The sequence below is a fragment of the Castanea sativa genome, chromosome 2 (assembly GCF_040712315.1).
Source record: "Castanea sativa cultivar Marrone di Chiusa Pesio chromosome 2, ASM4071231v1".
Lineage (NCBI taxonomy): Eukaryota > Viridiplantae > Streptophyta > Magnoliopsida > Fagales > Fagaceae > Castanea > Castanea sativa.
This window is the reverse complement of record NC_134014.1, coordinates 985,174-1,011,845: the sequence shown is the minus strand read 5'-3', so window position 1 is coordinate 1,011,845 and position 26,672 is coordinate 985,174. Positions and strand designations below refer to the sequence as shown.

General features: G+C 35.6%; 1 protein-coding gene and 2 non-coding genes across 3 annotated transcripts; all 3 read left to right on the top strand.

Annotated features, from left to right (window-relative positions):
* Window positions 1-3,279: 3,279 nt before the first annotated feature.
* LOC142623609 (protein LIFEGUARD 4-like) lies at window positions 3,280-25,892 on the top strand. The gene is made up of 4 exons (XM_075797048.1): window positions 3,280-3,526; window positions 3,654-3,767; window positions 5,713-5,870; window positions 25,686-25,892. The coding sequence occupies exons 1-4, from the start codon at window positions 3,280-3,282 to the stop codon at window positions 25,890-25,892; spliced, it is 726 nt and encodes a 241-aa protein (XP_075653163.1).
* LOC142626534 (small nucleolar RNA Z247) lies at window positions 5,246-5,382 on the top strand. Its single transcript, XR_012842530.1, has one exon. It is a non-coding gene; the product is annotated as a small nucleolar RNA Z247 (small nucleolar RNA).
* LOC142626531 (small nucleolar RNA Z247) lies at window positions 25,021-25,153 on the top strand. Its single transcript, XR_012842527.1, has one exon. It is a non-coding gene; the product is annotated as a small nucleolar RNA Z247 (small nucleolar RNA).
* Window positions 25,893-26,672: the final 780 nt, after the last annotated feature.

Here is a 26,672-nt window from a genome sequence, read left to right as displayed (position 1 = left end):
AAAAGGGGGAATTAATCAAAATAAGGTTTTTGTTTGGTTGGAAAGATAGAAAATGTTTATGTTTTTCATCATGTGTGTTTCTTGGAAAGGATGTAAAGGTGAAAGGATATAAAATTAATTATTATTATGCTCTTATTAGAAAAATTGAAAAGTTGCGGTAATTTTGATATTTTACTTCCCTCAAGTTTTCTTTTTATTTTGGAGAGAAAAAATTTGTGAGCATGGAGGGAAACACTCTTTCATACCCATTTTTCTTTCCTAATTTCTTCCCTTCCCAAATAAGAGAAAATGACATTTCCTCTTATCCTTTTCCTCCTCTATTTTTCATGTTCCCTAAAATTCCTCTTATAAAAGAGTCGAGTAATGCCACTAATCCATATCACTCTTATTAATAATAAATAAAAATTTTACATTGTTGGACCCAGAAGAAATTAATGTTTCACTAGCAAAATCTTTCGCACGCAATATCCATGCAACTTAGTAAATTGCCAACCATATATCTGTAGTTTTTTTTTTACCCCTCTCATATATAGGTCTTGGATTAGATTAATTCGGGTTATGACTAGTGTAATAAAATCAGCATGATGATTAATTAATATATACGTACCCCCAGGACTTCATTTAGTCATAACGAATGCATTTTTATTTTCTCTGGTCATTGAATGATAATCACTGCATTTGATTTGATCATATCTACCTTTTATTTTGCATTATATAAACAATTCGCAAAAAAAAGACCAATTAAATCCTAACCAAGTATATTTGTATAATATATCCAAATAGAAAAATTCCTTCATTATCAGAAAAAGAATAATTCCTTTTAATAAATAAATAAATAATTACAGCCTCTAGAACTGGCGGTGGTTAGTTCATGAACATTGAGTTAATGAGGTCTGGCCCATCTCACCCATCATAGATGAGTTAAAATTGCATTATTATCTATTAATTGTTTACTTATAACGAAACAATTAGCTGGCTGTCACATGGTATGTTTATGTGCTCCCCCTTTGTCTCAGTGTTTGGCTCCGGGAAACACTGTTTGGGGATTTGCCCATCTATTTCTTCTCTAGCAACTCCAATCAATCATTAATCATGTTCTAAATGGCATTATCAAGGCATGCATCTTTCTCTCTCTCTCTCTCTCCTAAATAGAATGCATTGGAAATGGTAAGAAGTTCACTACTTCACTCGTACATGCCCATGTTATCTAGGGTCATATTAATGAGTGCCTTTAAGGTAATAATTAACAATTTATTTTAAAAAACCTTTTATACTACTTTTATGGGAAATAAGAAAAAAAAATATCAAAACATTAATTACTTTTTTTATAAAATTTTTATTTAAATAGATTGTTAACCATTGTCCTAAAAGCATTCATTAGCATTTCCTTTCTTATCTAACCATTTGTTTGGTTGAATGAGTTGAGTTATTTTGGATGAACCTATAATTAAACAACTGATATGCTATTGATCTAAATTGAGGTATTAGTGAACACTAATACACTAAATTCAACAATATTTAAAGAAAGAAACACATATATACTTTTGTTATAGAAACCACATATTTTTGTGTAAATAAAATTAATAATTGAAATATTTTAGTAATGCAAATACCTAATTGGGTAGGTTTTAGAACATATTGTGCAAAACCCAAACCCATTTAAAAATTCTCAAATCCTTATGAATAAATTTTGTTGGGTAAAAAAAGTACTAAACTTTAACCATCGTCTTTGGAAAAGATTTTTTTGGGATTTGTATACAAGACATGTTATTGGTAGACAAAGTAACCGAGTCTGGTTAGGCAGGTATGATTAGTCAAACTAAAACAAGTTACTATTCTTACTCTTTCGTGGTCGGGTCAACTTATGATGACCCACAATATTTTCTAAATTAAAAAAAAAAAAAAAGCAAACTTAAACATAATTTGTAACATCTTTTGTATTTACTTATGTTATGGATGTTTAGTAAATGGCTAAATTTTAGGATTAAAAAGCTACATTTTAGGATTAGACAAAAAATTATAACTGCCATACATAAAAGTTGAGAAAAAAAACAACATCAACAACACCAAAAAGGGGGAAAAAAAAAACAAACAAACAAAGGTGGATGTGTAGTTACTAAATTTTAGGATCTTTCTAGGAGCATTTCCTTTAACAAAAAACTTATTAATTTACTTATGTACCTTATAAAAATGCAATATAAGTATTGATAATCATAATTTGTCAATTTTAAACTCATTGGATACTCAGCTATTGTAAATATTAGTAGAAGCATCCAAATCCCAATCCAAGCATGAAAGCCATGTACCAGGTGGTTGGGTAGTTTTTAAACGTAAGATAGAAAGTGAGATATTTTTTTTTAAAATAATACATAGATAGAACATGAGATTTTTTTAAACGTGTAGTTTTTTTTTTCCAAAATATGGAAGAGATTAAAAAAAAAAAAAATAGTTTCTGAGCACGCGCTTGAGCGCGAGCTCAAAGGCTCTTCTATTTTTTGGGTAAGGGTTAATTTAGGCATTTATTATAATTTAGGATTACTACATTTTTCAATCACAAAAAAAAAAAAAAAAAACCTAGGGGTATGATAAGTATTATGTGTTATCTTAGATGCTTATATTATGTATCTAGGGGTGTGATGAGTATTATGTGTGATAATATAATTTTTCATCACACCTCTAGGTACATAAAATAAGCATCTAAGATAACACATAATACTCATCACACCCTTAGTTTTTTTTTTTTGTGATTGAAAAATGTAGTAATCCTAAATTATAATAAATGCTCTAAATTAACCCTTACCCAAAAAATAGAAGAGCCTCGCGCGTGCTCAGAGGCTAGTGTTAATTACTGTCATGAGTATTAAATTTCCATATTTGAATGAAAAATAAAAGAGGAAAAAAAAACAAATCGTACCATGAAAAAACTGCATATATTTCAAGTCAAATAAAAAAAACTGTGTATATTTATTGCCTATTGAGCGCGTGCTCAAAGGTTAGTGTTAATTACTGTCATGAATATAAAATTTTCATATTTGAATGAAAAATAAAAGAGGAAAAAAAAAAAACAAACCGTACCATAAAAAAACCGTGTATATTTCAAATCAAATTAAAAAAAAAAAAAAAAAAACCGTGTATATTTATTGCCCATAACATAAGCTATCCATATATAGCCTTCAATTAGGCAACATAAGCTATCCTTCATAGTTTCATATCCTCCAAAACCAAAACTCACTGTTCATCGTTAATTATCAACGTACTCTTGTCACTACCACAAACACAATGACTCGTAGCAACAAAGGTGACGTAGAGTCTGGCAACAACAACGACCAACTCTACCCCGAGATGCTTGAGAGCCCTCTCCGATGGGCGTTTATTCGCAAAGTCTACAGCATTTTATGCATCCAAATGCTTCTAACCACAGCGGTTGCCGCAACAGTTGTGTTCTTCCGCCCCATACCAAACTTCTTCACTCAAACCGCTGCTGGCCTTGCTGTCTATATCGTCATTTGCATACTTCCTTTCATACGTAAAACTTCTCTTCTGTTCTTTTCTTGAAATTCTTTGTGGGGTTTTTGTTTTAGTATTTGGTGCTATACATGTTCTTGAATTTGATACTCAGTTACTTTGTTTCTGTGCTGTTTTATGATATGTAGTTTTATGCCCCTTGTACTATTACCACAAGCATCACCCTTGGAACTTCTTCATTCTCATGCTGTTTACGGTTTCAATCTCATTTGCGGTGGGACTTGCTTGTGCATTTACAAAAGGTATTGAATACTTTTACCTCAATCTTTTTTCTTTTTTTCTTGTTATGTAAAATTAAATAAAGATTTATACTTTTTTATAGCCTTCTTTGATGAAAAAAAGAAAAAGAAAAAGAAGTTTGAATCTTTATTTAATTGCATTTTTCAGTGATTTGTGGTGATGATTCCAATTTACTTTAGTTCTCCTTTTGGTTTTTGTTTTGTGAATATTGCTTGAATTGATCTTTAATTTCTTATATGGTTTATGTTACGGAAGAAAATGACGTCTGTTATTAAGGGCAGCCTTAATGTTTATGCGTGTGAATCTTCATTTTGTTAAAGAATTTTAAGAATCATGATAAAATATTTAAAATAATTTATAAAAGAGATTCAGAATATATCTAATTGAAGGAGACAGGGCCTAATTTTGGTGTTATATAAATTATTTCAAGAAATTCCCTCTTTCCTCACTGTTGGAATTAAGAAACTGATCTTCATTAATCTGTGGTGGATACTTTAGTTAGTAATTTCACACGTCTGTGTTTCTCACTGATCTCATTTTCAGGTGAGAAACATGTGAAACAGATGCTTGATAAGGAATTTAATGAAGCCCCTGTTTATTTAATATTGAGACTATGTTCCTAATTCTTAATCATAATGTTATTGTTCATATATAAACATATGTCTTTGCAATTAGCATTTTGTGAACATTGTATATTTTATAGTTGCATTAGTTAACCATGCCTTATTTTAAGTCTTTTTGTGGTTTATTGTCAACCTGGTTTAATACAATTTTTAGTCATGGAAAACATGGTTTTGAGACTTAACAGTGTTTTGGAAGAGGTTAAACATGTAACAATGTTACAATACAATTAGTTTCCAGAAACATACAATTGGTGGAATGCCCCTGGCTTTTTGAGCATTTACTTACTATTGACTATTGAGACATCCTTATCCTCATCTCCTCACACGGCTAAAACAAATTCGAATTTGAATCAAACACCATTAAAGCCATCCTCTCACACGATTACAACTCCAGTAACATATCAGAACAATTTAAGTCAAATACCACAAGAGGATAACCATCAAACATGTCAGATAACAGTTACAGGAGATTGATAACAACTATGTCTTTTTTATTTTCAATTGTTATAAATCCAAGAAGAAGCTCCCAATGATTTCATGAGAAGCAAATATCACATTTAGAATCTAATTACACATTTCAAATCTCTTTATGCTATCAGAGCAAATGGACTCACGTCCAACCATGTCAAATTCTTCATCTTCCTCCTCTACTGTTGATTCAGCTACCACCTCCCAATCCTACTCAACACTTACTCCATCAAATCATCTCCAAATCAAACTTGCCAAAGACAAATACCTTTCTTGGAAAACAGCTATTCTACCCTATATTAATGGCAACAAAATCCTCCATCATGTTCATGGCAGAACAGCCCCTCCTCCAAAAACAATTGTCTCCCTCCTCTCCCTCTACCATAATCTCACTTGGAGATTATGAAATTAACTCTTATATTCTTGCCTGTCTTCCACATGAATATAATTCTCTTGTTACCTCTGTTACCAGTTGGTTGGAATCGGTTTCTCTTCATGAACTCTTTGGACTTTGTTGCAATTTGGCATGACTTTAGCAATTTGAAAATTTTGGACTTCGAAACAAGCAGGTTCCTATTTGCAATATCCATGTTTTGACCACAAAAATTATTCTAGACAATCTAACATGCTTAATTTAGAGAGTTGAAAAAAGAAAGAACTTTTGAGAATATGCTGATTAGTTAAATTTTTGTAACAAAATGTTGATGACATTCTTCTAATAGTATTTCGGTATCTAGTTTTGTTTAGTTAGTGTAAGCCTTTACTTACTTGATAACTATTGTGATGTTAAAACTTAAAAATCAATGCAAGTTGTGTGTTTTTTATTTTAGAGTAAACTTTATTTTGTTGTCAACAGAACGAATTATTTTGGAGGCTGCTATTCTCACGCGTGTTGCAGTTGTTAGCTTAACTCTCTACACTTTTTGGGCAGTGAAGAGAGGAAAAGATTTCAGTTTTCTAGGACCCTTTCTGTTTGCTTCTCTCCTTGTGCTCGTAGTGTTTGGACTCATTCAGGTAAATGGGACTTCCCAGCTTGTTTTGATTCCTCTCTCACCCTTCATCCAAATTTGGACTAATGGAACCTCTTCTTAAAAGAGTCCATCATGTGCACATTACACATTCCATATGCTGAAATGCACATTACACTGCTGCCAATCAGAAAATTTCACAATCACAATTTTACAAATCACAATACCACTAAAAGACAATTAATGTTTCTGAGTCCAACAACCAACACCAACACGCACCAATAGTCCAACCAACACCAACACATTACACACCAACCAAGACCAACGGATAAGAATCAATCATAAGATAAAGCCAAAAGCAAAATGCCAAATTCAAAAAGTAAAAAAAATTAATAAAGTTAAACTGAGTGCTAGTTTCTCAACCAAAAAAAAAAAACTGATTGCTTCAGCCAATGAGCCAATCACGGTTCACTAGTTCAAACAAAGGCATAAAAAGTTAATAACGAGGGAGAGAGAGAGTCATAAATAATAAGTTCATTATTTTCATTTCCTATATTCATTTCAGTCTCAGATTTGAGATAAAGAGAGTGAGAGACTGAGAGAGAGTCAGAGAGGAAAAGAGAGAGAAATACCTGGGCGACGGCGGCGATGTGCAACGGCGATGGCGACTGCAACGATGAGCGACTGCGACTGGAAGTCTGGAATTGCGACTGCGACTGCGACGATGTGGACCGATCTCCGTCTCCGATGCGATGAGGGGCGGCGATGTCCGATCACCGATGAGCGACTGCAACTGGAGTTGGACCGATCTAGCAATCTCCGATGTTCGATGAGCGACTGGAACGATCTAACTTCTAAGGGGAGGCGCCGTTCTCTGTTTTTCCTTTTTAGGTTTGCTTAATGCTTTAGTTTTAGTGATCTTTTTAATTTTTTTTGAGAAAAGCTTTAGTGATGTACTGAACCTGAACTACTAATAACTGATTTGAAGTTTCTGATCTATATTGGGGTTTTTTTTTTTTTTGAGAAATCGTGGGTTTGCTTCCTCTATCATTTGTTGGGCTTGCCGTGGGCTTGATGTTGGGCTTGCCATAATGCCGTCCGTTGTTTTGCTCTTACAATTTTTTTTTTCTCTATTACAAATTTTTTTTTTTTTTTTTTTCAGATTTTAGTTGAATTTTTTTTTGGCTTTTTTTTTGGCTCAGATTTAAGGGTGTTCCTAATTTTGATTGAGGGTGTTCCTATTTTTTTTTAAGGGTAAAAAAAAAATTAGTATGTATAAATTTCAAGTCAGGGTGTTCCTGGGACAACCCTAACCATAACGTGGCGCCGCCACTGGTCCTCGCAACACTCATTAGACGAAGAGATAGACCAATTTCAACTCAAGAACGTCGAAAGGCCTCGAGGAGATCCACTTGTTATTCTCTCGGACGACGAGCACGCGCCCGCCGAGATTTCGAGGATACAAGGTCTGGTGATTGCCCAGCCAGACTCCAATTCCGAAGAAGAAGAAGAAATGGACACTCTAAAGCAATTGATGCACAAAAGGGGCGCGAGAGTCTCCCAAAAGGGAGCAGGTGGGTCGTAAGTCCCTCTGTGCTTGCCCCCACCCCCTCCTCCCCCCCCCCCCCCCCCTTTTTTTTGGGTTGCATATTGGACTTTAGAATTGAAGGCCTCAAAAAAAATAAAACCAACCAACTTTAGTTTCACACACTCTCTCTCTCTAAACAGTACTAGTTTTTTTTTAACGTTTTTTTCCCCTTAGAGATAAAAACTCTAAAAAGATATTATTTATTAGATAATCTGGAGTACAGTAAAGTTTTTTTTTTTTTTTTTTTAGAAAAGAAGAGTACGGTCACGGTGAGATGATGTTTCTTCCTTTCACATTTATCATTACTAATTAAATTAATAGTGAAATTCATCATCAATATAAGAAAAAATGAGCACTTAATAACTTTTTTTCAAAGAGAGGGTGAGACACGAAAGAGAGAGAAGACAAAATGGACAATAGAGAGAGAATATACTTGACTAGACTAAATAGTGTTGTTTACATGTAATGAGTACTAATGAAAATTTCCCTCCCATCATATATCAGAGGACTGGAAAGATTGTCATGAGTCTTGACTTATAAATTCTTGAGTTAAAATGGTAAAATTAAAAAATTTGGGATTTAATTCATTTCATGGGACAAACTTTGGGGCTTTTATTTGTTGTTGGAATTTTCACTTTTTATTGGCTTATTTCACTTAAAAATAGCTAAATCACACCAGCCTCTTTCTTTTTTTTTTTCTTTTTTTTGATTGGAAGTTTGCAAATTTCATTAAACTTGCGTAGAACCCAGAGAAATTACATCAGAGTTAATTTCAGATACAATAAAAGGGGGAGTGTCCTCCACCCAAATAATACAATCTTCAATTTCCTTAGCATGTCTAGCCATCAAATGAGCTGCTTTGTTACAGTCCCTTCGTGCAAAACGCGCCTTCCAGGATCTGAAATTTGGCAACCATGTCTTAGTCCCTGATATGAGCTGCTGGATTGATAAGGGGGCAGGTTGCTCTGTAGACAGGGCATGAATGACCACCTGTGAATCCCCTTCAATAATGACTTCTCTAAGCCCCAGCTCCCATGCAAAAAGCACACCACACTCCGCTGCCTTGGCTTCAGCTTCTAACGCTCCCAGAGGGAAATGAATCCTCTTCGACATTGCACCCATGATCTCTCCTTCATCATTCCAAACTATTACTCCCAGCCCACAATGCCCTACGTCTTTAAACGTTGCACCATCTATGTTTACCTTGTACCGTCCGGCGGGTGGAGGCTTCCACCGCTCCCGTATAGGCTCGCGCCGTGGAGCAATGACGGCGGCTGCTGCTTGCCTAAACTCCTCCATGTACCTGCGAGCATTTGCGACCAAGACTAATGCTGTTTTAGAGGAACCACCGTGTCGGACATCATTTCTATTATTCCATATGCCCCATGCCGCTGCAACAAGAATTTCCCAGTCGGCATTTTGGTATCGCTCTTTAAACAGCCAGAGTAAGTCACAGAAATCCTTCGGCTCCCAGGAGGTATTGGGTGGCTTAATACCGAGGATCGTCCATACTTCCATGGCCAGGCCGCACCCCCAGAATACATGTCCCGGTGTCTCTGTTCCTTCGCACATGTCGCATTCCACATCAACTTGCACGTGGCGGTCCCTGAGGCGAGTCTTGGTGGGAAGAATATTCTTGCATGCCCGCCATGCAAAGCTTCGTAATTTACATGGGCATTTAAGGTTCCAAATGGTCTTCCAAAGGTCTGCCATTACTGTATTATCTGAGCCTTGGCCTCTGTCTTCGCTTTCTTGGAGTTGTTGAGCAATTCGGTATGCACTACGGACCGAGAATAAGCCATTGGTAGTGGCTGACCAGACCTGTTTGTCTTCAATGGGGAAGGAGCTGAGGGGGATGCTGAGGATAACCTCTGCCTCATGTGGGAGGAAAGTATTACGTATAATATCTTCCCTCCAGGTGCACAAGCTCGGATCAATCAAGCTTGATACTTGGTTTCCTTGCTGTAGATTCTTCCTTGGGCTCACAGGCTTGAAGTGGGTAGGCGTTGGTAGCCATTTATCATCCCATAAATTGATCTTGATGCCATTGCCAACGTTCCATCTGGTACCTTCAGCCACAACATGTTTGGCTGCCATAATGCTTCTCCATGCAAAGGAGGGATGCCTCCCTAATTCAGCTTCAAGAAAAGTGGAGTTCGCAAAATACTTGGCTTTGAAAACCTGGTGAAAGAGCGTATTTTGGTTATGCATTAGACGCCACCCCTGTTTTGCAAGTAGAGATAGGTTAAATGCTTTTAAATCCTTGAATCCCATTCCTCCATCTGCCTTAGGCTTGCATAATTTATCCCATGCTATCCACAGAATTTTCCTCTCCTCCTTTTTTTGCCCCCACCAAAACCGGCTAATCATGGCCCCAAGCTCCTTACATAATGAGTCTGGAAGCTTAAAACAGCTCATGGAGTATGTTGGTGTGGCCTGGGCCACTGCCTTTATGAGTGTTTCTCTACCAGCGTTGGACAGTAACTTCCCCTTCCATCCGGCGATCCTCTTTCCCACTTGGTCCTTAATTTTGTTAAATGCTTTCTTCTTCCCTTTGCCAATTAAGGAAGGTAGCCCAAGATATTGCTCGTGCTGCCTAATGATCTGAGCTCCAAATAATTCTTTGATGGAGTCTTGAATTTCCGAAGGCGTGTTTTTGCTAAAAAACAAGGACGTTTTGTCCCTGTTCATTTTCTGCCCCGACGCCATTTCATATTCCCGGAGGATTTGCCAAATGTTGGAGCACTCAGTCATGTTGGCCTTGCAAAAAACAAGGCTGTCATCAGCGAATAGTAAGTGAGAAATCCGTGGGGCTCGCCGACATACCGAGACACCATTGATGCTTCCCCTGTTCTCTGCTTGCTTTAACATGGCAGAGAGACCTTCCCCGCATAGTAAGAAGAGGTACGGCGATATGGGATCGCCTTGCCGGATACCACGTGTTGGCCGGATCAGGCCCTTAGGCTCCCCATTCAACAACACAGAGTATGAGACACTTTGTATGCACATCATCATCAGATTTATCCAGCGGTCATGGAAGCCCAACTTCACCATGATCTTTTCCAAACAAGGCCACTCAACGCGGTCAAAGGCCTTACTCATGTCAAGTTTGATTGCCATGAGGCCCTCCTTTCCTTTCCTACGTTGGTTAATGCAATGCATTGTTTCAAATGCAACAAGGATGTTGTCGGTGATTAACCTGTCTGGTAGAAATGCACTCTGAGACATGCTTATGATATGGGGCAGAATCTTCTTAAGCCGATTTGCCAATACCTTGGAAACGATCCTAGAAAGCACATTAGTGAGACTTATAGGGCGGTAATCCGTGACTTTTTGAGGATTGTTTCGTTTTGGAATAAGGCATATATAGGTGGCATTGATGTCGGGGGGCATAACACCAGAGTTTAAAATATTAAGGACACAGTCAGTAACATTAGGACCAACAATATTCCAAAACTTCTGATAAAAAATGGGTGGCATACCGTCCGGGCCTGGAGATTTGAGTGGGTGCATTTGTTGGAGTGCAATCCGCACTTCGTCGGGGTGGAATTCCTTGGTCAGACTGGCATTCATCTCCGGTGTCACTTTGGGCTCTATAGCTTGCACCACGGAATCAAAGCAAGAGGGCATGTCAGATTGGTAGATGCTTTGGTAGTAATTTAGGACAATTTTTTCGATATCCTCATCACTCTCCAGCCAGTTTCCGTGATCATCTTGTAGTCCTAAGATGGCATTTTTCTGTCTCCGTTGGCTGGCTATGGAATGGAAGAATTTGGTGTTGCGATCACCCTGTTGCATCCATAAAACTCTGGATCTTTGCCACCACATGTCATTCTCCTTGTCAAGCAGATCATTAATTTCCTTGCGGAGTAGTGCAATATTCTCTGCGAAGTCATGCAGAGTGTTCAGAGATTCAAGGTGCTGAAGTTGTTCCTGTTTCTTCTGAAGCTGCTTATTAACATGACCAAATACATTCGTGTTCCACCAACGAAGTTGATTTTGACAGTTCTTGATTCGGTCCTGCATTGTTAGATCTCCAGAAGGGTTGGTGGCGTCCCAAGCGAGCTCAACAACCTCCCTACACCCCGGGTCCCTAAGCCACATGGACTCAAAGCGGAACCGGGGCTTCTTTTTACGTTGGAGCTGCTTAGTTTTCAGGTGTAGGACGAGGGCACAATGATCAGAGGCAGCCATGGACTTGTGATAAACCATTGCACCCTGAAACAGGTTCATCCACTCTGCGTTAGCCACCATTCTATCAAGACGTATAAGAGTTCGTTGCGAGCCAAACCTGCCGTTACACCACGTGTAGTTTGAGCCACTAAAGCCCAAGTCTTGGAGATCACATGCATCAAGAGCGTTCTGAAAGGCCATCATTTGATCTGCATTTCGCTCTGCCCACCCACATTTTTCTTCAACATGAGTTATTTCATTGAAGTCTCCGAATACTAACCAGGGTAGGCTTAGCTGTGAGTGGATGCATTCTAGTAGCTTCCAAGACGTGTGTCTCTTTTGAGTATCCGGATGGCCGTAGAAACCGGTAGCTCTCCAACGCATGTTTGACGTGGTATTTGTGACGACTACATCAATATGAGAGTTTGAGTATTTGTGCGTCCAAACATTAGTGCCTTCCTTCCAAAGTAGAGCGAGACCTCCGCTTTTTCCATCACTCGGAACAATGATTCCCTGCGTGTAATCAAGTTTAGTTTGAAGTCTAGATATGTGAGAAACCTTGGCTTTTGTCTCCACGAGGAAGATCAAAAGAGGAGCTTCTCGCCCGACCGTCCTGAGGGCTCGAACTGACCGAGGGATCCCAAGCCCTCGGCAGTTCCAAGATATAATACTCATTGAGCTGGGCAGGGTTGCATTGCAACCTCCGCCAAACCGCCATCCATATTAGACTGTTCTTCCTCATTCTGCGTCGCCACCTTCTTACTTTTCTTACGTTGTATTATTATGGAGTTCGGCTCTAATTCTTGGATTGGAGTTGGGCCGACTCTTTTTTTATCCACAATGATGCTTGGAGTTTTCATTGAGCTTGTGTTTTCAATGGGCCTAGTAATACGCCTCCAATGTCTAGTTATTGGCCCAGGCGGTTCATCAATCCAGCCCATATTGGTGTCATAAATCATGGCCGTGGGCCCATCCTCTTGAGTCCAAGTGTTATGTTGACTTTTTCCAATCTCAAGGTCTTTAGGCAGCATCTCTTCACCTTTTATCACAACACTTTTTCCTTTTTCACTTATCTCTATCCGCTCGCCGTGCTTCTTCCTCTGCAGGTCATCCGTCACACCTAGGACGGAGGGAATGGGCTTCCCAAGGTTGGCAATATCCATTTTAAGGTTAGAAGAGATGGTATAGCATTCGGCAAGTCGGGTTCGCCGCTCAAGGCCGGCTTTTCCGCTTGTCCCGATCCAACCTCGAGCGGTCGAGGCATAGGACATGTCCCCGTCACGTCGCCCGGCTTTCTCGCCAACCACGCGCCTCACGTAGGTGTCGCGAACTCCATCTCCTTTGTGTGGGTATTCCGTCCTTCCTTGCGGCTTGTGGGTGTGCCTGAGCTCCGATGAAGGTTGATCGGAGGCGTGGCTGTGAAGGTGTTCCGGGTTGTTTAGTGATCTCTTGCCCGGTTTGCCTCTAAGCCATGCTCCATATTGGTACGCACCCTCGTTTCCACTTCCTTTTGGTGAGATACCCTCTGTGCATTCCTTTTCTCCATGACCGATCTTGCCGCAGATGTAGCAAAAATTTGGTAATCTCTCATATTTGAAGAAGACCCATCGGTGGTCGTTATCTCCAAAGTTGATCTTTTTTCCCCTGACAAGCTTTTTTGTTACATTTATCTTGATTCTTACTCGCAGGCACCGCCCCCATTGAACTCCTTTTTCTGGCACATAAACATTCATGACCTCGCCTAAGTGACATCCTATACTCCAACCGGTTTCTCTAGTTCTACTTTTGAGGGGGAGGTTGAAAATCTGGACCCAGAAAGGAGACCAGATGAGCTTGATATCTTTCGGCACCGACTCGCCATCAAAGTCTTGGAGCGAGAACTGTGTTTTTTTCGTAGCTCCAAGGGGACATGTCAAGCACTTTTTGCTTGTCTTTCTTGTCTCCAAACTCAACCAGGAACAGGTCCTCTTCAATATCTGAGATTAGGACTCCCTTATTCGGTTTCCATATCATTCTCATCGTTTTCCTGAGTGCTTCAATGTTGATGCTTCGTTGGGTAAGGATGTGCATGAGAAGACAATTTTTTCCCAGTTCTTGAGCAGCCTGTGTACTATCATTTCCAAGGGAGATTCCCTCTTCTTCGTCTTCAGTAATGGTTAGTTTTTTCCATATCTCTTCTAGTTCGTCGGCCATAATGAGAGGGTACAGTGAGATTGAGGGACGACAGGGGTTAGTTGTATTGTTGCAAGATGGGGAGGGTAATGGAAAAAAAAATAACAGAGAGTCTCACAGGAGAGACTACAAAACTACTTGCAAAAAGCAAGACCTGACTTGCTTCCACGTTCAGAGAACGAGAAGCACTTGGCTTGCTTCCACGTTCAAAGAACGAGAAGCACTACACCAGCCTCTTTCCAGATACTACAAAATAACATTCACCTCCAAACTATAGACGAAATGACACTCCTAAGTTTTGTAACAATGCCTAACATGTTAGTCTTTACCCACTATGATCAATTGTAACTAAAACAAAATCATCCAATTTTTTTAAAAGATACTCATTTTTTCCTTAATCTCAAAAGAGAAGAGAAGTTATAATGTAACAAAAATTCACAGTTTGGAAGCAAGGCCAAGTAGCCAGTAGATAAAAGTTATCACACCAACCTTATGCTCGAGAGGGGAAAAAAATGTAGTCAACTGATTATCATTTATCAGGGACTCTTATGATGAAAAAACTTAAATAGTCCAGTAAGCCAAATAATCGTGCTATGTAAGAATGTCCCTCCTATGATTATCAGTCAATCATTGGCACACCTGTTATGGGCAAAAGTCCCAAAAATATTTCACTTACTACAAACTTTTTATATCTCCAAAGCATTCTACTTCAAAAATTAAGTTTAGTTCAAAATAAAATTTGCTCAATTAAGGTAGTTTACTTTCAACTGCAATCTTATTCAAGGTAAATAATATAAAGACTCCTATAAGCTAACAAATATAGCAGCCTCTACATTTAAACTTCACCCTATACATACATTAGTTTTGAGCTCCACTGGTACAGTCTTTTGCCCGTCTTTTATAGCCAATAAGTCTTTGTTATCACCTAGAAGGTAAGCATTCATGAATGCAACCACAATGCCTCCAACAAACCTCCTCATGGGTTCCCTAGACTTGCCATTCTTACACAAATAGTATGTAGTTTTCCCTCTAAGCCCTTCAGTATCATCATCTAATAAATCAAGATGACCATAGTCCTTGGCAACAAAATGACAAGCTGGTTCTTGACATTCATTAAAGAAGTCCTGATGGTTCACACCCTTAAGAGCACAAGGAGGAAATAGAGGATTCTTTTTCACCTCACCCAAACCTCGTCCCAATAACCATTACAGCCATATCAAGGTCAAATGAATGAGGGACATAAGTGAGTACTGGTGGAGGGGTTTGTTTCCCTTTGTCCATTCCATCAACCGGGTCAAGGCCTATTAAGGCAGAGAACTTAAGAGAAGTAGCTTCCTTTTCAAGAGCAAGTGCAAAAGCAACCTTTCCTCCGCGGCTATGGCCAGCAAGTCCTAGCTTGTTTATATTTGGCTGAACATGTGGTGGAAGCAAGTAATGGAGTCCTTTGGATAGCCAATTTGTTATTGCTGCCGTGGACTTAATCTCATCAGTTGTATCCGGTCCGGCCAAGATGTATAACTGTTGATTGCAAAGATGAAATCTGCTATTAGCCAAACATATACCAATAATTTTCACTAATTTTTGTGCTTATTTATTTTTAATCTTTGGGTTTGGTAATAGGATTGGAACATATCAGCTCATTTTCAAATGATAATAGACAGAGCAAAATAAGATGTTTCAACTGCACAAATCACAAATCATAGTACATACTAATACATAGCTAACCAAAACCAACCATAGCACGGAGGCAAGTTCCCCTGAAATTTAAGAGATATCTTGGTTTTCAAAGTGTACCATATGTCCAAATTGAGTTCTACCATTGTTCAATCTTTTCTTTTTATTGTGGAAATCACAAAATGCTTAACAAAATTATAAATGACTACCGGCTTTGGAGTCCGGACCTACTTCCCCTACCCCTCTCGATACCAAAGTGCAAAAAAGCGGAAAAAGTTGATGATGTTTGTGATTCATTTGAATAAGTAAAGAATCAAAACGGAAGGGAGTCATTTGCACATATTGCCAATTCGGTTTTTAATTTTTAAAAGAAGAAAATGCACGAGGGAGAAACGAAACAAGTGTGTATCATGTGATATATAGACATTTGAATGTGAAAAATTGGGCCAAGTGGCTCAGAGTCGTGGCAAGCGTTTCGGGTACTCTCCAGTATCTAAAGAAAGGAGAAATATCAACCGCATGGTTTTCAAACAATGAAACAAAAACAGCACATTGATGCTAGAATATAGGAAAAGCCTAGTGACAAAAAATTATGCAACTTTTTTGTAAAATGTGACTAGTGAAGAAAAAGTGGTGGATTTATGTGTAAATGACAAGAAAACATTCCTAATCTGCCTAGTCAGAGTTGTGACAAAAAACTGTGTAATTTTTTTTGTCGTTGGAACCACTCCAGAATATATCGCTTGAGAAAATTGAGCCTCTTTGGCATTTATCTTTTCACTATTACCAAAAAAAACATGTCTCACTAGTGAAATGAAGCTTTCATTATTTTGGCAAGGGCAAATGAAAGGTCAATAATTCACATGTTTTGCCTTCTTTGTTAAGGTATCTCAAAATTCTCGAAAAAAATGGGGTTGGAAGCTGCTGTTTTGAATTTGAGGTTCATTATGATATTTCTGCTAGTTATAGTATGATATATTTTCTCTTTTGTTGCTAAGACAAAATCAACATATTTGCTGTAGGAAATTTCATTATGATATTGCTGCTAGTTATGGTATAACGTAATGCAATTGTTGTTGCTAAGACAAAATCTGCATATTGATGAGTATTGTGACTGAGCCTATTGAGGCCCTATAAATGTCCCAAACTTCTCTGATCTCTCTTTGTATGATATCAGACTCTATTTCTTCTCGACTCTCTTTCTCTCTCTAGCTTTGTCATCTTTTCTTACTCTCTTTCTCTCTCTAGCTTTGTCATCTTTTCTTACTTCAAGATGTCGGCACCGTGTTCTTGTGTTGCCGCTCCTCCACCCGCGTCGGATGCTGGAAATCCGCCACAGAAGAAAAGAAGCATGGTTCAGAAATTTTTAAAACAAGTTGCAAAATGGTTTTGTGGGCTTGCAAAGGAGGTTGCTGCTGATGTTATCGTAGACAGTTTAATGGATTGATATGAATAACCAGGTAATGCAATATCAACATCTTCCAATAGTCCCAATAATTTGAGAAGGGTAAAAAATGGGACAATGTCTTATGTCAACATCTTCCAACCTTTTTATTGCCGATGCTCTTGGATCATGTCGGATGTGCTCTCTAATGTTATATATATATATATATATATATATATATATATATATATATATCTTTTGTACATACAAATCCCCAGGGCAGCAACTATCATATATTACTCCGAAGTTAAAACATTTTTCATAGAACTTCAATTGATTAAACAAACAAATCCCTTAAATTAGCAATTGCTTTTTATTGCACTCTTTCATATGAGCACATTACTTGTGCAATTGTGTAACAGTTTTAGCAAAAAGATATCTTATATTATATAACAGGACCCCTTTCAGTCACAATATTGGGCTCATTTTCATTTGCACCTGTGATGAAAGTCCAAAACTTTCACTTTCCTTAATGAATTTACCTAAAGCACATGCTGATTGCCATCACAATCAAGCCCATATACAAGCAATAAATTCTATTTGTATCTAGGACAAATTGCTTGCCAATTTACCCATAGGAATTCTAGGACTGAACCTGAACCCTTTGAAAAAAATCGCTTTCACATAATATTGAGTATCATCGTGTACAAACCAGTGCCATAGTTCAGGTCGGTTGTCGTGATTGGTCACTGTTTGATAAGTCGTAGCTCAATCTATGTGACACCAAAGTATCTGGACAAGACTTGTGGTCCTGTAAATTGTAATGAGGATCCTAAAGGAACAAAAAATTTCCTCCCAAGCCATCAAAATCAAACAGTTTTGCGACAGCATTGTATTTTTGTATAAGCAGGACAAGAGTGGTGATGTCTAAGGATCTTGGTGACTGAAGCCATTTACAGGTTGCCTTAAGGTAGTTGGACCAATATCTTGGTGTTCAAAGCCAGTGCCACAAACCCAATTGCGGTGGAATTCGGATTTTAGTTTTTGGGACTAAAGGATAAGCCAATTTTTTTTAAATTCAAGAATGAAAAATATACTAAGTTTCATAAAACTATTATTCATTTATTGTTAGCAAAATATAAACATTTAGGTTTGAAATCCTTCAAAAATCAAAACTAGAACACGGTGTGCTTATAAATTCTGAAAATCTATGATTAGTTGTTTAGAAAATCATCTTTCTTTTTGTTGTGAAGAATAATTTTGACAAAATTTACCGCTAAAAATAGTTTTGTAGTGGTAGTAAAAACAACGAGAATAAGTATAAGTACAATTATTCTATAGACAAATTGGTAGATTGTTGATTTCTTACTGACCATTTTTTCACAATTCAAAAAGAAATTAAGATAATTTTTTTTTTTTAAATTTATAAAACATACTTGCTTCAAATCTACTGCCATCGATATCTAAATCTTGAAGATTAGTTTTTTGTTATATAAAACAAATAAGTGAGGTAATATTCAAATCCACAATCTCCACATAAATGAGTCTAGATAATATCGTTGGACCATAAAACTCTACACTTGTTTTTATTGATATCCATAAAAACTCAAAAGAACACCTTACCTCACAAAGCAGCTTAGGGAAACAAACTAGGTTAAAGAGCATTCTGGTTTTTTGGGCTCTTGTGGTTTTTTGGGCTCTTGGCTAATTAAAGAGCATTCTTAGATTGCTCTGGACACTGTCAAAAATGCCAACAAACAACACATTAAAATATGTCAATCAACTGGGCTCTGAAAGCTTATCCCTTATGCTCGAGCCATAGTGCAAGCTTATCTTTGCCCAACTAGTTGGACTCTGATTGTTGACTGTCATTATGTGTTTGGGCTATTGCTTGGATCCAATGGTTCTCTTCTATTATCCTATAGTATTTATTTGTAACCAATTTGAACAAATTTAGTTGTTTCTATTATTCTCATTCTAATGAAAACAACTTTGGAACAGATTATTTAGAATCCATGAAATAATTCGCATGAAAGGAGAGGCAGCAATATATATGACTTTGGAAGAGTTAGCTGAGGGTCATATGTAAGTTTAAAAATTAAAACAAATATGTTACACTAGACATGTATATTGAAAGACACCATAGTAAAACTAGGATTTACTCACAAATATCTCCAAATTAAACCTAATCCATTTAAACCAAACATAATTTCCTAGGCTTTTTATTTTTTAATAGCTGGTGTTTTGTGTACAACAAATTAAAAACACAATTGTGACTCATGTCTATTTCTTTATGGTTTTACACTTTGGTGATGAAAATGAATCTTAATGATTTCCCAATTTGCTTCTTGCCTAGGGATTTTGGAGGCATATGGACCAATTTGGCTGCTCCTAATGCTAGAGGATACGGAGGTGTGAAGACAATTTGTCAAATTTATATATTTTTTGCACTTAAAATCTCCGGTACAGTTGTGTCCATCACATGTTAATTGGATTTATGCTTAATTAACGTAATTGGGTAAATTAAGCCTTGCTTTCTCACAGTCTTGGTCCAAGTCTTCTGTTGGTGTGGGCTTTCTAATCCAGAACTCAAAAGGGGCTTTCTAATTAACGTCATGCGTAAGGCTCTTTTGTTTTGTCAAAACACTTGCTGAATTGGTGGACTTCAATAACTCTGCTCCTTAGAATTGGCTTGGGTTTTGGAGGATATTAAGCTTATATGTGAACATTTTATTAGTATATCTTTTGTTTCTGTTAACTGTGTTGCTCTAGTTTTTACTAGCGCGGCAAAAGAGAATGAGGAGGCTATTGTTTAGTTAGGAAAATGCTTATCTTTTCTTTTTTTCATTGTAAAGCATGATATTGATTGAATAAATAAAGTCCACTACCATTTTGTATCAAAAAAATAATATACTTAGGTAATCAATTAATTTAATTGGTGTCAAAATTTCCCAAGGCTTCATGGACTTTTGTTTTGGAGAATCAAAATATATATTAAGAACATTACATTAGCTTTGCAGTTGTTGAAATTCCAAAAGCATCGCATTAGCTTTGTGCACAGTTTGATTTAAAGGCAGGGCATCCCTCTCAAATCAATCTCCATTCCTCTTATTGCAAGGCCGGCCCAAGAAAATTTGGGACCTAAAGTGAAAATTTTATATGAGACCTTTTTATATGTACACATTAATTAAATAAAATTATATAATACTAATTAAATCAAGACTAATTTGATGTAAATACAGAATTTGATGAATAATACTAACTAAACTAATGTTAATTTCATATAGAGAATTGAATATCATAGTTGAACCATAAATTTAAACAAAAAGAACAAAAAAAAATTATTTAAAAAAAAAATTTACTTTAACTTGGATATATGACTATGCATAGTTAAGCATAGTTGTAATCTAAATTTTAATTTTATATATTCTTTTTAAGAGAAAGAGATAGATATTATTTGGGGTGTGGTTTTGTAGGAGATTAGTTTACAAAAATTAAGGTCTCATACTATTAGAGGAGATTAGTCATTATTGATGATCTATCATATTTGTAGTATCTTTTTTGAAACATTTTAGGGTTTTAGTTGGTTTAAATTTCTATTGATCTCCTATTTTAGAAGCCTCGTTAGAAATGAAAAAAATATATTAAAGTTATTACAAAATGTTCACAATATAATACAATAATGACTGTAATTGATGAATTTCAACAACTTAATTTATTTGTATTTAAATTACTTTTTTATGCGATTAGTAATATGTCAATTAAACCTACAGTAAAATTTGTAATATCTTAGCATTACTCTTTAAAAAAAGTATCAATTATTTAAAAAATGTTATATTTTTATAAAATTTTGGACCTTTTACGAAGGGAGACCTTTTTTTAATAGGGAATTTTATATTTTGTTTAACGCCTTACTAAGTTGCCTAGACCTTGGGCCAGCAATAAGACTTATTGCTCCACACAGTGACAGTGGCATTGCAAATTATCAATGAGGTAAATTAAATTACCCAGATCTACAAAATCCACAAATTGCTTGACGCTTAATCCTCACCTCTTCCCAAACTGGACACATCATATAACATTCCCTAGCTGTGACTCAAAGGCATGAATTCCATCCTCCACATCAGATCAAACTTACAACCATCACAGCTACCACCTTCGATAACTCCCCTTTTAAGTATATTATTTTTAATCGGCAAAGACTCATGTTTACCTTTATTGGGAATATAGAATGAAGAAGACAATTGAAAGTAGATTTTAGGGAGATTCTAGCCTTTTGTTCCTTTTTTGTAAAAAATTTGGTAATATGTTCTTGTTTTCAAATTATTTAGGTCCATACTTCTGTTTTGAAACTCGATTTTTTCTAAATCGAGTTCAGCCCTATAGTAGCGTTTTAAGGAGCCCTATAACGACGTTTTAAGGACCTATAGCGACGTTTTGAAACTTGATTTTTTCTAAATCTAGTTCCATGCAAGTTTTTTTTTCCCTATAGCGACGTTTTAAGGACTTATAACGACGCTGAACTTGATTTTGAGTAAATCGAGTTTCAAAACAGGGGCATATTGCCAAATTTTTTACAAATAGGGGCAAAATGCTAGAATTTCCTAGATTTTAGTCTAGGTTTGATATGGGATTTTGTAGGTATTTTTGTTTTTACATGTTTGGTTACTAAGAAAATAAAAGAAAATCTTGTTGTTTTAATTTTTGTATTTTTTTTGTAATATTTTTTGTGATTTTTTTTCTTCAATTAAAATGCTAACATGGAAGCTTAATTAGAAAATGATAATAAATGCTAATGTGTTATTTTTAAATACCCAATAATTTTATTGTTATTATTTTATAGTTTTTTTTTATAGAAATAAACACTATTATTTTAGTAGTTATGTAAGCTTTTAATGTGCCAATTACGCAATCCTTTAGCTATGTACACATTTTCAATTAGTTAGTTAACGGTAAAGACTAAATTGACTATAAATTGAAAATAACATAGATCAAATTGATTGTTACTAAAACATAAAGACAAAATTGACTATAACGCCTAAAATGGTATTTTTGCCAAAAAGAAAAAGGATTTGATTGTTACTTTTTGAACCTTTAGGTTTAATTTGTTACAATCCCTAAACTATGGAGCTTAAACTTTAATTTTACCAAAATATTTTACTCAAAAAAAAATTTACCAAAATATTTTTTGGGTTAGAATGACATTTCCTCTCCCGTGCGTTTGTGTTTGTTTCTAAATATATATATATATATATATATATATATATATATATATAAAAGATGTTACCATTAGAGACAATCCTAGAAAATAGGTAGGTTCAAGTATTTTATGATGCTAGATTTCTGGGCTATTTTTGGCATAGTTTTTGCACAAGACAAGAAGGTTTGATAGATTGCACATGTTATCATGTCTATATTTAGTATTTGTTTGGAAACAATTTATTTATATTTTTGTTGAAAGTTAGCAAAAGTATACTTGTACCTAAAAAAAAAATAGGTTTAAAAAAACTATATATAAAAGCTAAAAAGCAAAAAACTAGTTTAAAAGTTAATGACCTTGAAATTTAACTATTGTTTTAGTTTTAGTACTTCTTTTCAGGTACCAATTTATTCTTTTCTTTTTTTTGGTTTTATTAATATATGTGCATATTTTGTCACGATAGAGATGCGTGTTCTAGGAGTATAATGGTTAAATCATGTTCATGCTCAATGGGCAATAAATATACATAGTTTTTTTTTTATTTGATTTGAAATATACGCGGTTTTTTCATGGTACGATTTGTTTTTTTTTTTTCCTCTTTTATTTTTCATTCAAATATGGAAATTTAATACTCATGACAGTAATTAACACTAGCCTCTGAGCACGCGCGAGACTCTTCTATTTTTTGGGTAAGGGCTAATTTAGAGCATTTATTATAATTTAGGATTACTACATTTTTCAATCACAAAAAAAAAAAAAAAAAAAAAAAAAAAAAAAAAAACCTAGGGGTGTGATGAGTATTATGTGTTATCTTAGATGCTTATATTATGTATCTAGGGGTGTGATGAGTATTATGTGTGATAATATAATTTTTCATCACACCTCTAGATACGTAAAATAAGCATCTAAGATAACACATAATACTCATCACACCCTTAGGTTTTTTTTTTGTGATTGAAAAATGTAGTAATCCCAAATTATAATAAATACTCTAAATTAACCCTTACCCAAAAAATAGAAGAGTCTCGCGCGTGCTCAGAGGCTAGTATTAATTACTGTCATGAGTATTAAATTTCCATGTTTGAATGAAAAATAAAAGAGGAAAAAAAAAACAAATCGTACCATGAAAAAACCGCGTATATTTCAAATCAAATAAAAAAAAACTGTGTATATTTATTGCCCATTGAGCGCGTGCTCAAAGGCTAGTGTTAATTACTGTCATGAATATAAAATTTTCATATTTGAATGAAAAATAAAAGAGGAAGAAAAAAAAAATCATACCATGCAAAAACCGTGTATATTTCAAATCAAATAAAAAAAATCGTGTATATTTATTGCACATTGAGCGCGTGCTATACATGTTCTTGAATTTGATACTCAGTTACTTTGTTTCTGTGCTGTTTTATGATATGTAGTTTTATGCCCCTTGTACTATTACCACAAGCATCACCCTTGGAACTTCTTCATTCTCATGCTGTTTACGGTTTCAATCTCATTTGCGGTGGGACTTGCTTGTGCATTTACAAAAGGTATTGAATACTTTTACCTCAATCTTTTTTCTTTTTTTCTTGTTATGTAAAATTAAATAAAGATTTATACTTTTTTATAGCCTTCTTTGATGAAAAAAAAAAAAAAAAAAAAGTTTGAATCTTTATTTAATTGCATTTTTCAGTGATTTGTGGTGATGATTCCAATTTACTTTAGTTCTCCTTTTGGTTTTTGTTTTGTGTATATTGCTTGAATTGATCTTTAATTTTTTATATGGTTTATGTTACGGAAGAAAAGGGCGTCTGTTATTAAGGGCAGCTTTAATGTTTATGCGTGTGAATCTTCATTTTGTTAAAGAATTTTAAGAATCATGATAAAATATTTAAAATAATTTATAAAAGAGATTTAGAATATATCTAATTGAAGGAGACAGGGCCTAATTTTGGTGTTATATAAATTATTTCAAGAAATTCCCTCTTTCCTCACTATTGGAATTAAGAAACTGATCTTCATTAATCTGTGGTGGATACTTTAGTTAGTAATTTCACACGTCTGTGTTTCTCATTGATCTCATTTTCAGGTGAGAAACATGTGAAACAGATGCTTGATAAGGAATTTGATGAAGCCCCTGTTTATTTAATATTGAGACTATGTTCCTAATTCTTAATCATAATCTTATTGTTCATATATAAACATATGTCTTTGCAATTAGCATTTTGTGAACATTGTATATGTTATAGTTGCATTAGTTAACCATGCCTTATTTTAAGTCTTTTTGTGGTTTATTGTCAACCTAGTTTAATACAATTTTTAGTCATGGAAAACATAGTTTTGAGACTTAACAGTGTTTTGGAAGAGGTTAAACATGTAACAATGTTACAATACAATTAGTTTCCAGAAACATACAATTGGTGGAATGCCCCTGGCTTTTTGAGCACTTACTTACTATTGACTATTGAGACATCCTTATCCTCATCTCCTCACACGGCTAAAACAAATTCGAATTTGAATCAAACACCATTAAAGCCATCCTCTCACACGATTACAACTCCAGTAACATATCAGAACAATTTAAGTCAAATACCACAAGAGGATAACCATCAAACATGTCAGATAACAGTTACAGGAGATTGATAACAACTATGTCTTTTTTATTTTCAATTGTTATAAATCCAAGAAGAAGCTCCCAATGATTTCATGAGAAGCAAATATCACATTTAGAATCTAATTACACATTTCAAATCTCTTTATGCTATCAGAGCAAATGGACTCACGTCCAACCATGTCAAATTCTTCATCTTCCTCCTCTACTGTTGATTCAGCTACCACCTCCCAATCCTACTCAACACTTACTCCATCAAATCATCTCCAAATCAAACTTGCCAAAGACAAATACCTTTCTTGGAAAACAGCTATTCTACCCTATATTAATGGCAACAAAATCCTCCATCATGTTCATGGCAGAACAGCCCCTCCTCCAAAAACAATTGTCTCCCTCCTCTCCCTCTACCTTAATCTCACTTGGAGATTATGAAATTAACTCTTATATTCTTGCCTGTCTTCCATATGAATATAATTCTCTTGTTACCTCTGTTACCAGTTGGTTGGAATCGGTTTCTCTTCATGAACTCTTTGGACTTTGAAACAAGCAGGTTCCTATTTGCAATATCCATGTTTTGACCACAAAAATTATTCTAGACAATCTAACATGCTTAATTTAGAGAGTTGAAAAAAGAAAGAACTTTTGAGAATATGCTGATTAGTTAAATTTTTGTAACAAAATGTTGATGACATTCTTCTAATAGTATTTCGGTATCTAGTTTTGTTTAGTTAGTGTAAGCCTTTACTTACTTGATAACTATTGTGATGTTAAAACTTAAAAATCAATGCAAGTTGTGTGTTTTTTATTTTAGAGTAAACTTTATTTTGTTGTCAACAGGACGAATTATTTTGGAGGCTGCTATTCTCACGTGTGTTGCAGTTGTTAGCCTAACTCTCTACACCTTCTAGGCAGTGAAGAGAAGAAAAGATTTCAGTTTTCTAGGACCCTTTCTGTTTGCTTCTCTCCTTGTGCTCGTAGTGTTTGGACTCATTCAGGTAAATGGGACTTCCCAGCTTGTTTTGATTCCTCTCTCACCCTTCATCCAAATTTGGACTAATGGAACCTCTTCTTAATGAACAGATCTTTATCCCTCTGGGCAAGATGTCCATGATGATTTACAGTGGTTTGACATCACTTATATTCTGCGGTTATCTTGTTTATGACACTGACAATATAATCAAGCGCTACTACTATGATGATTATATCTGGGCTGCAGCTGCCTTGTATCTAGATGTTGTCAACATCTTTCTCAGCCTTCTCGATTTACTTGATGCTGCTGACAGCTAAAAGCCTTCATTTTTTCCTCTCAATCTCATATCTTTGCATCTTCAAACAGTCATATTGATATAGAAACTTTGAGCCTTTTTTACCCAATTGAAGAGAAGTGTGGTTAATAATGCAAATCCAATTAAGCACAGTATCTTTGTTTTGTCATATCTATATTATTGCCTAGCTTCTCCATGGTGGGATTTTCTTTGTTTATCTTACCCTCGGTTTTGGAAAGAGGGTTCAATTTATATTCTAGATTTTCTATATGCCTAGAGAAATTTCCAAGCAGTAACTCAAGCTATACAAGGCAGATTATCAAGCATCCTTTCCTAGTGCAATTAAATAGAAAAAAGAATGGTTATTGGACTTGAATCTTGCCATATGTTTTGCATGATTTATGTATTGCAGAAATGACAGTGCCATGTCGTTCATAATCAACTGTTTTAACCACACCCTTGAATCATGCTAGTCAAATTCATTACTTGGATAATCATCTGCTCATGCTAGACCCTGTCCAGTGTCCAATACTCTTGGGTTGTTCTCTCATTTCTATTCGATTAAGGGTAGTCAACTAAGTTTCAGTCTGTAATTGATTTTTACACGCATGAAATGTTGATTTCATGCTGCAGCAAATTCAGCAATCACGTTCACAGGTTACTTCAATGGATTGTGCAACTAATAACGACTGTACTGTCTATATGCACAACTATTTTGTTATATATACAAAATAAAACATGTTCTAGATTAAGTTATTATGGAGATTGAGCAAAGGATAAACCTCAAATGAATTTCAATATA